General features: G+C 38.8%; 1 protein-coding gene across 10 annotated transcripts in view; it reads left to right on the top strand.

Moving 5' to 3' along the window:
* Positions 1 to 12,591, top strand: part of PCDH7 (protocadherin 7) — a 387,708-nt gene that overhangs the window by 136,934 nt on the left and 238,183 nt on the right. Inside the window, exon 2 of one of the 10 annotated variants that reach the window (XM_064487610.1) lies at positions 6,059 to 6,793. The exons of the other annotated variants lie outside the window; for them this stretch is intronic. Coding sequence (XP_064343680.1) covers positions 6,059 to 6,166 — 108 coding nt within the window. The 3' untranslated portion in view covers positions 6,167 to 6,793. Of the gene's footprint in view, positions 1 to 6,058; positions 6,794 to 12,591 lie in introns of those variants that run through there. 10 annotated transcript variants of the gene reach the window in all.

Below are 12,591 nucleotides of genomic sequence, written 5' to 3'. Positions count from 1 at the left end.
ATTCTTGCCTACCACCAAGTCTAAATCAATAGTAAATGTTAAGCTCCTTAAGGGAAAGAACCATACTTGTTCTTACCGAAAGCTTGATCTCCATCACTGAGCACATTGCCTAGTACACTGTAGCACTTCATAAATATTTGTTAGATGAAAGAATGAATTACTAAAGCACAATTATTTTCAGTTATCAGGGGTAATAGAGACAGGTAGCAAGTCTCAGGGTGGGGAATAGGCTGCATGCTGATTATGCTACACAAAGCTCTTATGGAGGGATACAGATAAATTGTTGGAACCCTTTATCCAAATCATCTCATCTTCTCTGGGAATTAAAAAGCAATCCCTGTCTTTTATTTTGGAATGCTTGTTGGTTCTCTCCAACCTCCACCAGAATGAATCGCATAATTATGTATTCTGTACAGAAATATCAACATAAATGTGCTTTCCTGAAGCATGCAGCTGGTATTACCGACGCTGACTGTAACTCAGACATATGCTGGGTGGCAGCAGATAAGTTTGGAATTAGTTGTGATAGGTAATCCAGAAAATAGCTAGACCGCATGCTAGTAATCAAGAATTCACTGTAATTACTTTAATCTGTAATCGGCTGAACACAGTGCACAAAAGACTGGCAGAGGAATTCTGCAACCAGAGAGGAAGTTGCTTAATTATTCCAAGACCATCTCTTTGTTTCCTTATTGATTTTGAATTGTATGACCTTTTCATCCATTCACTTATATATTTATTCATTCAGTGGAATGTATTAATTATAGCAGGAGCATATTAATTACCCTTGAAGCAAACGTCGATAGAGCACGTCCCCTCGCCTCTCAGGACATCCAAGCTCATAGTGAAAGACAGACATGGAAGTAAACCTGGAAGTGCAGTGTTAATTCTCTTCCTTACTTGAAAAGGAATAAGTTGCAGACTCAAAGTTAATAAACAATTACTATGAGAAAGTCCCTTTAACTTTCATATTAGAAAGATAAATTATTGGAAAACACACACCCACATTCATAGGTACATGTCATGTTAATATCAAGGGAACCAGCTTGGTTTACTAAGGAAAACAGTGAGGCTTAATTTTTTTTTATTCCTGAATCTGTAGGCTATAGATTCTAGATTCTGTCACCTTAAATGGATGACAGACTATTTATTGCACAGTAAAGTCAGTCCATAAAAATTAGATGCTTTTGTACTCTCTTCAAACAGCTGTCTTACACGGTGAATGAACAAGTTTGTATTTACAAAGTTCAGCTGAGGAAACTCCTGTTGCGGTTCCACATTCCTGGTTGCCAGGATACTGTGGCTTGGTGCAGGGTGTAAACATCTCAGAGTGAACAAGCGTAAAAGGTTCTCACAGGCTGGATTGAGGGTGGGGTCTTAGAAGATGCTATTTACTATGGATAATGGAAACTTTTTTTAAAAAGGTAACGTTCAAATAAAGAATAAGGGGGATGAACTTTGAAAGCAACAAGGATGAAAACATCTTCAGGAACTGCATGTGACTGTAAGTTTAATCAGTCAGCACTGAGTGTTTCTCTCACAATGAAATGAGCCCGTGTGATTTTTGAGTGCTTGATTAAGATTATAGCATTTGAGAAGCAGTTGCTGAGGGATGGCCCCATACTGGTCAGACTCTACCAGTTGCATTGTTGTTGGAGGAAGGCATCGAGAGGATGAGACTTCTGGTTGAGTTGCAAGCAGGACCCAGACAACCAGAGACTCCTCCCCCTCCTCCACCCTTGAAATGTACCTTCTACCCGCTGTTCCCACAGCGGGAGCCATCTTCAAGGACGCAGCCTTGAGAGAGCGATGGATTGTTGAGACCATCTGGACAGTGTTTGTGACTGAACCCAGTGAAGGTCTCTGTATGAACTTTTAAGATTCTGGCAAGTGGGTGCTGAGATCAACTCACCTTGCAGCCACCTAAGATAAGCCTGGTCTGTGAGCTCCCTTGCTTATCAAACCTGTCACCTTCTAATCTGGAGTGATTTACCTCTTTCTTTGGTCTCCCCTTGCCCTCTGTGTACAGGGGCAGTTTCAGATTTTACCTGGAAAGCTCCTTAAATTTCAAACCAGCACTTGTGCTTATTTTTAGACATCTCAGGTAACAAGTGACAAAATACCTAAAAAAAAGACTTATTTTTAAGAGGTAGGAAGTCAGGATGGCGAAAGGTTCATGCAAAGAAAGGGTGAAGATATTAATAATGTTTGACTTGAAGAATATAAGACTTAGAATGTTTACAAGGCTGCATTTTAAAAATTTCAGTTTTTGAAGATTTGTCATGTTCAAGAGGAGTTAAGTTGTAGTATTCAGGACAGTAATGAAAAGCTACAGGAAAAGTAGCCTCTGATCAGTATTAGAGTATTCAGATGGGGCACATCCAGAAACAAAATGGAAATCCTGGCAGGTAGTGAGTGTCTGTCTCTTCAGGATCTTAAACAGAGGCTGGACCATTGTTTGGTAGATGGTTCTACCAAAGGGGATTTGAGCACCTGAGCAATGGTTGCTTTATCCATATTAAACATCAACTTGTAATCTTGTAGTGTTCTTATAGCTGTGACATTTAGGCCAGGAGATAATAATTAAAAGTAAATGATAATTTATATTCTTAATGATTCACAACAGCATCATATTTTGAGGAAAATTACCTTAGAAAAACCTCATTAAAAAAACCTGATGAAAGTGTACACACCTCTCTCTTTCCAACATAGCCATTATTTTCTCTGGTGACAAGACATTGACTCTTAAGTTAGGTCCCAGCCAAAGCAGTTGGCATACTTGTAGAATATGTTGTAGGAAGACTATGTGTTATTTGACCCTTGAATCACACTTGGCAGGAGAGACCCTCACATGCTGGGAGAAAGTTTGGAACTCAGATGACTGGGGAAGAGCAGATCAATCTCTATCATCTCACATTTGGGGGCATAGATTCACGGAGTGGAAAATTGGACAACATTTTGTACACAGCCTGGTCTCCCTCTGTTTCTTTCCCTGAAGCTGTATATATTAAATTCCCATTTGTTAAGTGAACATGATCTCACCCCCCTCTTGCTTTTTAAAGCTCTGTTATTAGCTGATAATCTTGAGCTATTTCTGCTCAGTATCCTATGACTCCTTCCTGTTCCTCCTTTACCCTCATTGCTTTACTTGGTAAGATGAATGAAGCCGGTATTTCCATGGTAAAGTACTATATTAGGAAGTTTAATTTTATTCGTGTGTTAGTTATGACGGTGGTTTGAAAAGTTTACTTTCACTTACTACCAACAGGTTTACTTTATTACCCAAGAATCCATAGGATTTCATTAAATTCCCTAAGCTTCTCCAAGAAACTATTAGCATTATTATTATCATTATCGTTGTGACTTTAAGGTAATAGGTGCTTAGTCGTTTTGTGTAGCTAAAACTGAAACTGAGAAAAAACTGAGATCTGGTTGACCCCAAAGTCCACATAACTTTCTCTTGCACCCTCTGTCTCCCTTATCTGATGCAGACATTTATAACAGAGGCATTTTTAGGCTGGTGGCTATAACGTTAGACCAAATTTACACCAGTTTCTGACTTTTCTGTTCAGTTTTTCAGGTTGCATTTCTGTGAGATGAAGTGAATGAATATTGTGCTTAGACAGCTTTGCTGAGTAATCATTTGCTTTCCAGCCATGGCCATAAAAGGGAAACGGCTTCCACGAATAGTATCTTGGGCAAAAAAAAGAAGAAAAAAACAGTATTGTTCTTTTTGATGGATTTTTACTCCTTCTCTGAGGACCTTACATGGTAAATTGGAATAAGATAATAGTTTACAGAGAAATAGGGCTTGAAAAGAACAGACGAAGGCCTCCATCAGCTAATAAAGAAGTCTGCATGTGACTCTCACGTGATCGGGCAGCAAACCTGCGTTAGTGTTTGTTGTTATTGTTGCTTTTCCAGAACACAGAGCTAGACAGAAGGGGGGACAAGAAATACAACCCCACCCTTAAGTGTGAGTTAAAACTAAGATCCGTGGGGTAGGAACGGCAAATGTCTTTCCAGCACCCTCCCTTGCTGCTTATCTAGAGATTCTGTTTCCCTAGGGTGATGAGATCAAGTTATATGTCAGCCCAGGCTTCCTGTCCGGGTGCATAGATCAGAGCTCGCTGTGGCTTTCCAGAAACACAAACCACAGCTTGAGAATTCTTGCTGGTTTGACCTTGCTGTTCTCATTTGATTCAGTCATTCCATGTAGAGTTAGCCTCTTGTGTGTTAAGGTAGAGAAAAGTGGGGCTGGAGGTAAGGGGCTAGTTTAATATTTCCCAAAAGCTCCCTTCCAGGAAATTGTTTGATTTTTCAAGGATATACTCCAAGCAGGGAGAAAATATGTGTGGTTAGTGATAGGCTTTGTGATCATCTAGGGCATTTGTCATACACTCCAGGGCACCTTATAATCAAATAATTATTGAACAAAAAGCAATGAAAATCGCCTCTTTTGAGATGGTCCGTGACCTCTGCAATAACTTTTACATTCATATATTCATGTTTTCCTCCTGTGTCTCAGCACCTAAGTTGGAAGCTTCTTGGGGGAAGGAAAGGCAAGCTTTTATACATCCGTGTATCCATCTGAGAGCCCAGCACAATGCTTTTCACTTGGCAGGAATCCACAGAAGACTTAGTCAGGGACATCTTAGATTTAAAAAAAAAAAAAAAGGCATTGCCACTTTCCTCGTAAGAAGTAAAGACAGACTGCACGGGATGATGTGGAGTCTGCCTGCTTTTCCCTGTCACATGTCTGGATCACCTGAGGGGAAAATGGCATTCATTTTTCATTCTGATTGTTGGGCAATTCAAAAGAGCTGTTTGGATTTTATCAGAGATGAAATGCTCATTTCGAGAAACTAACATATAGTTCCAGATTAGGATGCACTTAAAAATTGCATGATATTTTTAATATATGTTGAAATTTAGGTCTGTCAATCATGTTGGCATATGAGGATGTCACAAAACCTCTCCCTAAAAGAGGCTCAAATTTGAAGCCATATTAGTTATTATTAATCGTTATTATCCATCATTACACATCTTGTAAAATCCATCATTTTCACTACTTTTCAGTAGTGCTGTCAGAAATGTATTCTGACAGAAATAAAAATTCATGCACTACTAACTAGGACTTCAGTTAATGATACCAACTGTCATGAATATTCACTTTTTAAAGATACCATTTCTGGCGAAATTCCTGTATGCCAGGCATGGTGCTAAGTGTTTTACATACATCACCTCGTTTAATCCCTATTATAATGCTATTTTAGAGATGAAGAAATGGTGATTTAGGTTCATTTGCATGTTAGGATCATACAAAATGGTGCCGCTTGCAAAACTCCAATTTTAAACATTGCACTGTTGACTGAAATTCCTTGCTGAATTGTCTCTGCCTTTTCCTGAACACTTGGGAACAAGCATTGTATATTTTCTGATCTAGCTACTTGACAAGGAAACTTCAATGCCTTCCATTTTATGATGCTTCTTTAAAGACTAATTTTTGTGTAACAGCAATTCCAAGTGCTTATTTTTTTTCCCCTATTCTTTTGCTCCTTGTGTGCATTTAAACCGTATAACTAAATGATAAACCCCTGATGGAAAAAAGGAAAATCTGTGTTTATGTAAGTGTGACTGATGAAAGCCAGGATCTAGAGTTGGAAATTCTTGATCCCTAGCATAGACCTGTTGTTTTAGAATCCAAGAAAACAAAAGCAATTTGTTCTTTTACTCAAGAGCACATCCAATGCAAAGCTGTCAAACCCAAAAGTGTTACAATGCATCTGTAGCACCATATGTTGACAGATGTTTCTGTCTGTAACTCTGGCTTTCTGCTGTACAGTGTGAGTTCCACTCAAAGACTTTTTTACTTTACTTTTTGAGGCTTTATCCGCAAAAATAGTTCACCCGTATGGAAAAGAATTAGCAAAATGGAAAAGAGTGAATTAAAAATATACAAAATCTAAAGGAAGCCAAGGATGTTACCAACCTTTTTTTTTTTTCCCCTCAGCTAGTGATAGAGAACAAAGTGATAATTTTGGATTCCTTCTGTCAGATTGCACAGAAATATTACAAGGGAGAGCACCAGTTCCAAGATGGTAGCCTTGCCACTGATGGTGGAGCAGCATGCCGCCCCAAGAAGGTAAACCTCCAGTCTCATTAGGCCTTACTGTAAAAAAGAAGTTTGCATTCAGAGGCAAGGGAAACACTGACAAAAATCAATTAATAAATTGCAGTTTTGCCTATGCAAATTCAGAAAATAATCAAATTGACTTAATTAAAAAAAAAAAGAAAGGAAAAACATAAGTCTCATTTGGAAAATTTTACATCTAATAGCTCATCCTCCTTTACTTGGGGCGGGTAACTGTTCTTCCTAGTCGTAGATAACCTCTATGGAGTTGCAGGTTTCAAGACTCTTCTTTGACAGACACTGTTCTCTAAGTGTGCTATCCCATCTAGGAAGTGCAAAAATAGCACCAATTGATTTCCCTGTTGCACCCACGGAAAGATCTCATTTTGGCATCACTCGGAAGCCATTGTTTGCAGGAGGGTGTGTTGTGTGTGACTCATGGGTCCTCACCTTTTGTCTCACACTTTGCTTTGAGCACAATCCTGTCCATGCATCACGTTGATCTTAGGGCTGCTTTTTTTTAAATTTTAATCTAAAATGTCCCTGACTAAGTCTTACCACTAGATTTTTTACTTCTTGGTACATGTAAACATCTTCTATGACCAAAATTCTGAGTTTACACCTTTTTGGTTCACCATGTAGCAGCAGTTTGGATGTTCTCTTGCCCCATATTTTATTTGGCTCCTCTGTAGACTTTGTGCTGATGGCAAATGTTGCTTGACCTTTGGTTGATACGCCTGTAAACTGTACATTGATGAGGTCCTTCTCCATTTGGTTTTAAAAATATTTACAGGGAAATCATAATGTAACACCCATGAGGATTTCAAGTTCTGGAGAGTAACTAGATTTTGTGTTTAATATTTAATATAGTTGATGTCATGTTAACTGATTTAACATAAAAACATTTCCAGGGCTTAACCTAATGGAATATTCCTTCTCACTAACATGAAGGTCAGTTGGCAGTAGGTAGAGTTTTATTCCATGCAGACTCCCAGGGCCTGAGTGCCTTTCATCTTGTGGCTCCACCATCCCTAGGGCTTTTAAGCCATTTACTAGACCCTCTGCATCCAGCCCAAAAAATGCAGACAGCTTCCTTAGTCACTTGGGACATTATGTTTCTACTGGTATTCAGTTGGTGAGTGGGAGTCTCCTGGCCCTGACTAAAGCCAGTGGGGTTGGGAAATGTTGTCCCTGGCTGAATGGATACCTCCCAATTATAACTCTACTGAAAAAAAAAAAAAAAAACAGATTGTTGGTGGTCAGCTGGTTACCTGTGATACACTATTCAAAATAAGTACTTTAGTGCTGTCCTATGTCTCTGCTTACCCTAAAGAGCGTGGTAATGTCTAGGACAGCCGTAATGAAGTTCCGCAGAGTGACTGCTCAAAGCCACAGAAACTTATTTCCTCACAGTTCTGGAGGCTGAAAGTCTGGAATCCGGTGTCAGCAGGGCCCTGATCCCTCTGCGACTCTGCGTAGAATCTTGCCTTGGTTCTTTTCAGTTTCTGGAGGGGGCCCCGATCCTTGTCATCCTTTGGCTACATTTGTCCAGTCAATCCATCCATCATCACATGACATCCTCTTTCTGTGTCTCAGTCTCGCCTGGCGTTTCCCTCTTCTTATGAGGACAGCAGTCAAATTGGATCAGGGTGCACACTAACAACCTCATCTTACCCTGATCCCTCTGCACAGACTCTGTCTTCCAAACAATGTCACATTCTTGGGCATCAGGGATTAGAACTTCAACCTATCTTCTTGGGGGAAGCAATTCAACCTATAACAGAATTTTGAGCTCCTTTGGTTTTTAAAAAAATATCTTTAGCAATTTTTGCCTATTTATAAATTAAATACAAAGGATGGCAACTATGATCGTAACACGGTTCTTTGAACCCGGCCACGATCTCAGCTAGAGGCATCCTAGACCAGGGGTCAGCAAAGACTTTTTGTAAAGGCCCAGATATTCCCTTCTGCTTTGTGGGCCATTTAGTCTCAGTCACGGTGACTCCACTCTGTCACTATAGCAGAAAAGCAGTCATGGTCAGTAGTGAATGAATGAGCAGGGGCCTGTAAGTTCCAACACAACTTTATTTACAAAAACTGGTGGCGGGCTGGATTTTGCCGGTGGGCAGTAGTTTTCAGACCGCTGTGCTAGGCTGTAGTCCGTCATCATCTGGATGTGAACGTTACAAAATGAAGCCCATCTCTGGATTCAGACACACATACATTCAAATTCCAGCCATCACTGAGTAGCAGTGACCTTGAACAGCTTCACCTTGCTTAAGTGCTAGTCCCTCATCAACAGAATTTACATTTCACGTAAATCATCCACACGGTGGATGGCAGATGTAGCTGTCTCTGCAGGTCTTTTTGCAGAGACAGCATAACAGACTGGGTATAAGCAAGAACTCTGAAGCCAGACTGCCCCTTCAGAGTGTTTGATCTTGGATAAACTCCTTCGTATCACCAGGCTTCATTTTTCTCATCATTAAAATAGATGCAATGATAATGTCCACATTTTAGCCTGCTCATGAAGATTCAGTGAGTTAATACATGTAAAGTAATTAGACCAGTGCCTGGCACTTAATAAGCACTCAGTAAACGTTGTCCACTCATATTGGGCTTCATGGTTACAATTGGCTTCTCTTGTTACTCAGCAATGGGATGTATTATTGAATTTTATTTTTGCTGAATTTAAGTCAAGGAGTGAACTGTATGAATACATGATGATTATTCAAGCCTAAGTAATTTCTTTTTCTAATTTATCAGTTATATTAGGGTGAAGGAATGGTTTCTCTTCTATTCTCTACACAATTTCTGCTCAACAAGGGAGGCTAAAAGCATCAGACTGTTAAGGCAACCACTCTGTCCTCCAGACAGACTATGCCTGAAGTTTCTCATGCATGCTGCAATTGGCATTTAAAGGAAAATGGAATTCAATAAATGGAATTTTGCTTTAGAGCCAACTTTGGTATAAAACACGTATCCATTACACCTGAGGGTTCGAATGCTATTTTAAAATCCTTCCAATTAAAATAAATACATGAAATTTGATAACATTTTGCTAATGTGTACTTGAGAAATTTTTTTAGATATAGATATATTTTCCTTGGTTAGTTTAAATTAATGATTTTCAGAAACTTGCCTTGTTCTATTGGAAACAAATAAGGATGAAGACTTTTTAGAAGAAATAGAGTAGTAATATAGAATTAGAATTAGAGTAGTAAAATAGCTAATTACAAATTAAACACCTAAATTTTGTTGTTAGTAACTTCAAATGTAAATTTAATTTAGACTTATGTATCTCTAAATAATGAGAACTACTTGCAGAGAAGCAATTATGAGGATTAGCTAGTTTCTCTCTTTCCTTAAAGAAAAATGAAATATGGGTCACATTGGTTGTTTTGCAATATATTCATGGGGTCATGAGGTTCAGCTTTAAAGTGATATTTTTATTTCTATATGTTGAGTATGTTATGCGATATGCTGCCCTGTTCATATAAATGTCACCTTGACACTGGCTTCAATAAATTCAAATCTGTAGAAATATACTCTTGTGTTTTTGTTATTTATTTAGAGACTTTTTTTTTTAATTTTAAAGAATAAAAGTTTGAATCACTTTAATAGTATTTGAAAGCTGTCTATAATCTAATGGCTCAGAAAGTTCATAGTTGTTTCAGTTGGACTATGGGAGCTAAGACTTCAACCTAAGATTTGGGGGAGACAGTTCCATTCATAAGATTCTTTAGAGAAAGACTGGAGAGTCTAAGTGACTAGCCTAAGCTTCTGCATTCTGTTTGTGGCAGGATCAGAGTAACAGTTCTAATTTCTTTTACACTTTCCAGAGTGTTCTATCGCTCTTCCCTAGATTAATGTGTAAGTCTATTCTACACAAATAGACTGCAGGTTTCTCAGCACTGGCCTCACTTAGACTCCCTCTGAATTTATGGGGAAGTGATTGAAGTTCACCTGAATCTATACGTGCTTTGGTTCTTATCTTAAGGTTTTTAGTTAAGGGAGGATCAGTTAATTCAATTTTCTATGTATCTTCGAGACATAGTTACCATCTATTTATTTGGCAGAGATTTATTAAGAAGCCTTGTAGTCCTGCGGCTACCCAGACGTGGGCTGTTAATTTCCACAGGGCTTGTGAGTGTTCTCTTCTGTCCTGTGAGGGAGGGGAAATTAGTGTCACTGAGTTTTCAGGTGTATGCTGTTCAACAGTTACGGAAGTTGTTTCTGAGGTTGTATTGTTCTCCAAGGAACAAATGGGGCTCCTAACCAAGTACGTCCGTAACATTCATGAGTGCTGATGACACGTGTTGCCATGATGTCTGCGAAGAATGTCAGTGACTGGAAATTTCAGTTCCCTTCCCTCCACTTCATCCTGGGCCACTCACGAGTTCATCAGCCAGTGAAGGTAACAGATTGCAATATGCATTAACATCAACCTCTAATGTTAATATTCTTACCTTTTTTTCACCTAAGAAATAGGAAAGTGCATCAGAATGGAAATTATTTATAGGCGAAGTTGCAGGAAACATATGCCAAGCCTGTAATATATTAAATTTATATTTATTTTGGGCTTAATGTGCATAGGATGTGAGAAGTTAAAACAACTGTTCTTATCATTACTTTTTTGCATTTAAGATCCAAAAATGTTTTAAAGTAGAGACTGTGCAGATGATAGTGTAGATACACCCACTATGCTTAATGCATTCAGAAGGCTACTTTGTTATAACACCTTATATGGGTATTATAATATTGCATGCACATTTGGAGGCACATTTGTTAAGAACTTCAGTTTAAAATTAAAATTTTGTTTAGACCCCACAGAGCAGGCATTTACTTGAGAAACAAGCCGTGAGTCATTTACCTATGGCATATATTGTGTAATATATTCTGCACCAGCCCTGACAGAAGTTAACACTTTCTTGTTTTCTACTTTTTCCTTTCCATGAAAAGTCTCCTTAGGGAGACTTTTGAGAGGTATTATGAAAATTTTAAGAAGTATTTTGTGAGAATAGTAGTGACTATTAGACAGAAAAAAGACCACTTAGGATGCAAGGACAAAGTGAGCCTGGGACATGTCGTTTCTTTGAGAAGGTGACAGAAATAAAGGACCCCCAAAAAAGCTTGACAGGTTAGGACTGAGCCAAAGAAGTTGGGCCAATGTGTGGAGAGCTCATGCCTGTTAGCGGGAACAAGAACTCTCTATCTGGTGTCAAAATCAGAAAATAATTAGGGAAGACATGTGAAAAGTGTCAGGAAGTGGTGAGAGTCTTATAAAAAGGAAATTACTCTGGCACCTCATTGTGTATTGATTAGTCAGCGATGAGGGGTAAAAAGAGGAAGTTGTAGCTGTCGGAGAAAGACATGCCTAAAGCAACAAAGCTTGTGTGCAATTAAAATAATAAAATAAAAAAATAAAAAAAATAAATAAAATAAAGTAAATAAAAAAAATAAGTCTTGACCTGGAGGAACCTAGGCCCTCTGCCTTCATCAGAGCTTCCTCTCTCCCCACCCTCTATCTCCCACACATAATTTACATCCCTGACATACTGCTTTCAGCTCTCTCCTGTTATCTTTTTCATCATCTGTTTCTCCTAAGATTTTGTTCTCCGTATTTTCATGCCACTTGCTACATGGTATTCGGTGGAGAATTCAGTACATACAGCTTTAGGCCAAAATCTCTGCTCTTAGACAATTTACATTGGAATCAATCGCTAGAGATGGAAAGGTGTCACTGCTGATTCTCTTTTGGATATTAAAATTTGGTTGGTAAGATAAGTAAAAGTTTTGGGGACAATTATTTGTTTTTTTTTTAAATTTTTTTGTAATGGGTCAGTCTAAATTTCCCATGGTGCCTTCATTTATTTTATTCATTTTTCTGATAAGACAAATAACCCAGTATGAAAAAAATGTGGGTGGGAGATACTTACAAGTATGTTTGTATCAAAAGAAGAGGGTGAGGAAGAGCAGCAAGTGTTCCACTGATGCAGCGGTTGGGACATAGGATCAACTGTTGTGACCTAAGTTTGTTTATGTTACACTGGCTTAAACAAAAGTAGCATGTTTCATGTCTTGCTCACGTTAAAACCCATCGTACTGGTACAGTGGCTGGGCTCCACGGTGTTAGGTATAGGCTCCTGTGGTTTCATGCCTCACCACCCTGTCTGGGTTGCTGTGACTCTCTATGACGTCTGTAAGAAAGTAAAAAGGCGAGGGAAGTCGCCTCTGGTCCTTCATAAGCATGATCTAATTTGTATGTATCACTTTTGTGTGCATGCTGCTGCCCATAAATTAATCAAATGATCTTACCTACCTGCAAGGTAGCTTGGGAAGATAGGGTTCGTGTGATGGTTAAGAGAAGGCTGGAATGGATACTGATGGCCAGCCACTAGCCCTGGGCAAAACTAAGCTTTCGGACAGTGTGACAGAACAAGATGGAAGGAATCTGG

This window comes from Camelus dromedarius, chromosome 1 (assembly GCF_036321535.1).
Source record: "Camelus dromedarius isolate mCamDro1 chromosome 1, mCamDro1.pat, whole genome shotgun sequence".
Lineage (NCBI taxonomy): Eukaryota > Metazoa > Chordata > Mammalia > Artiodactyla > Camelidae > Camelus > Camelus dromedarius.
Note: the sequence above shows the minus strand (reverse complement) of the source record. Positions and strands in the feature narration are given on the sequence as shown.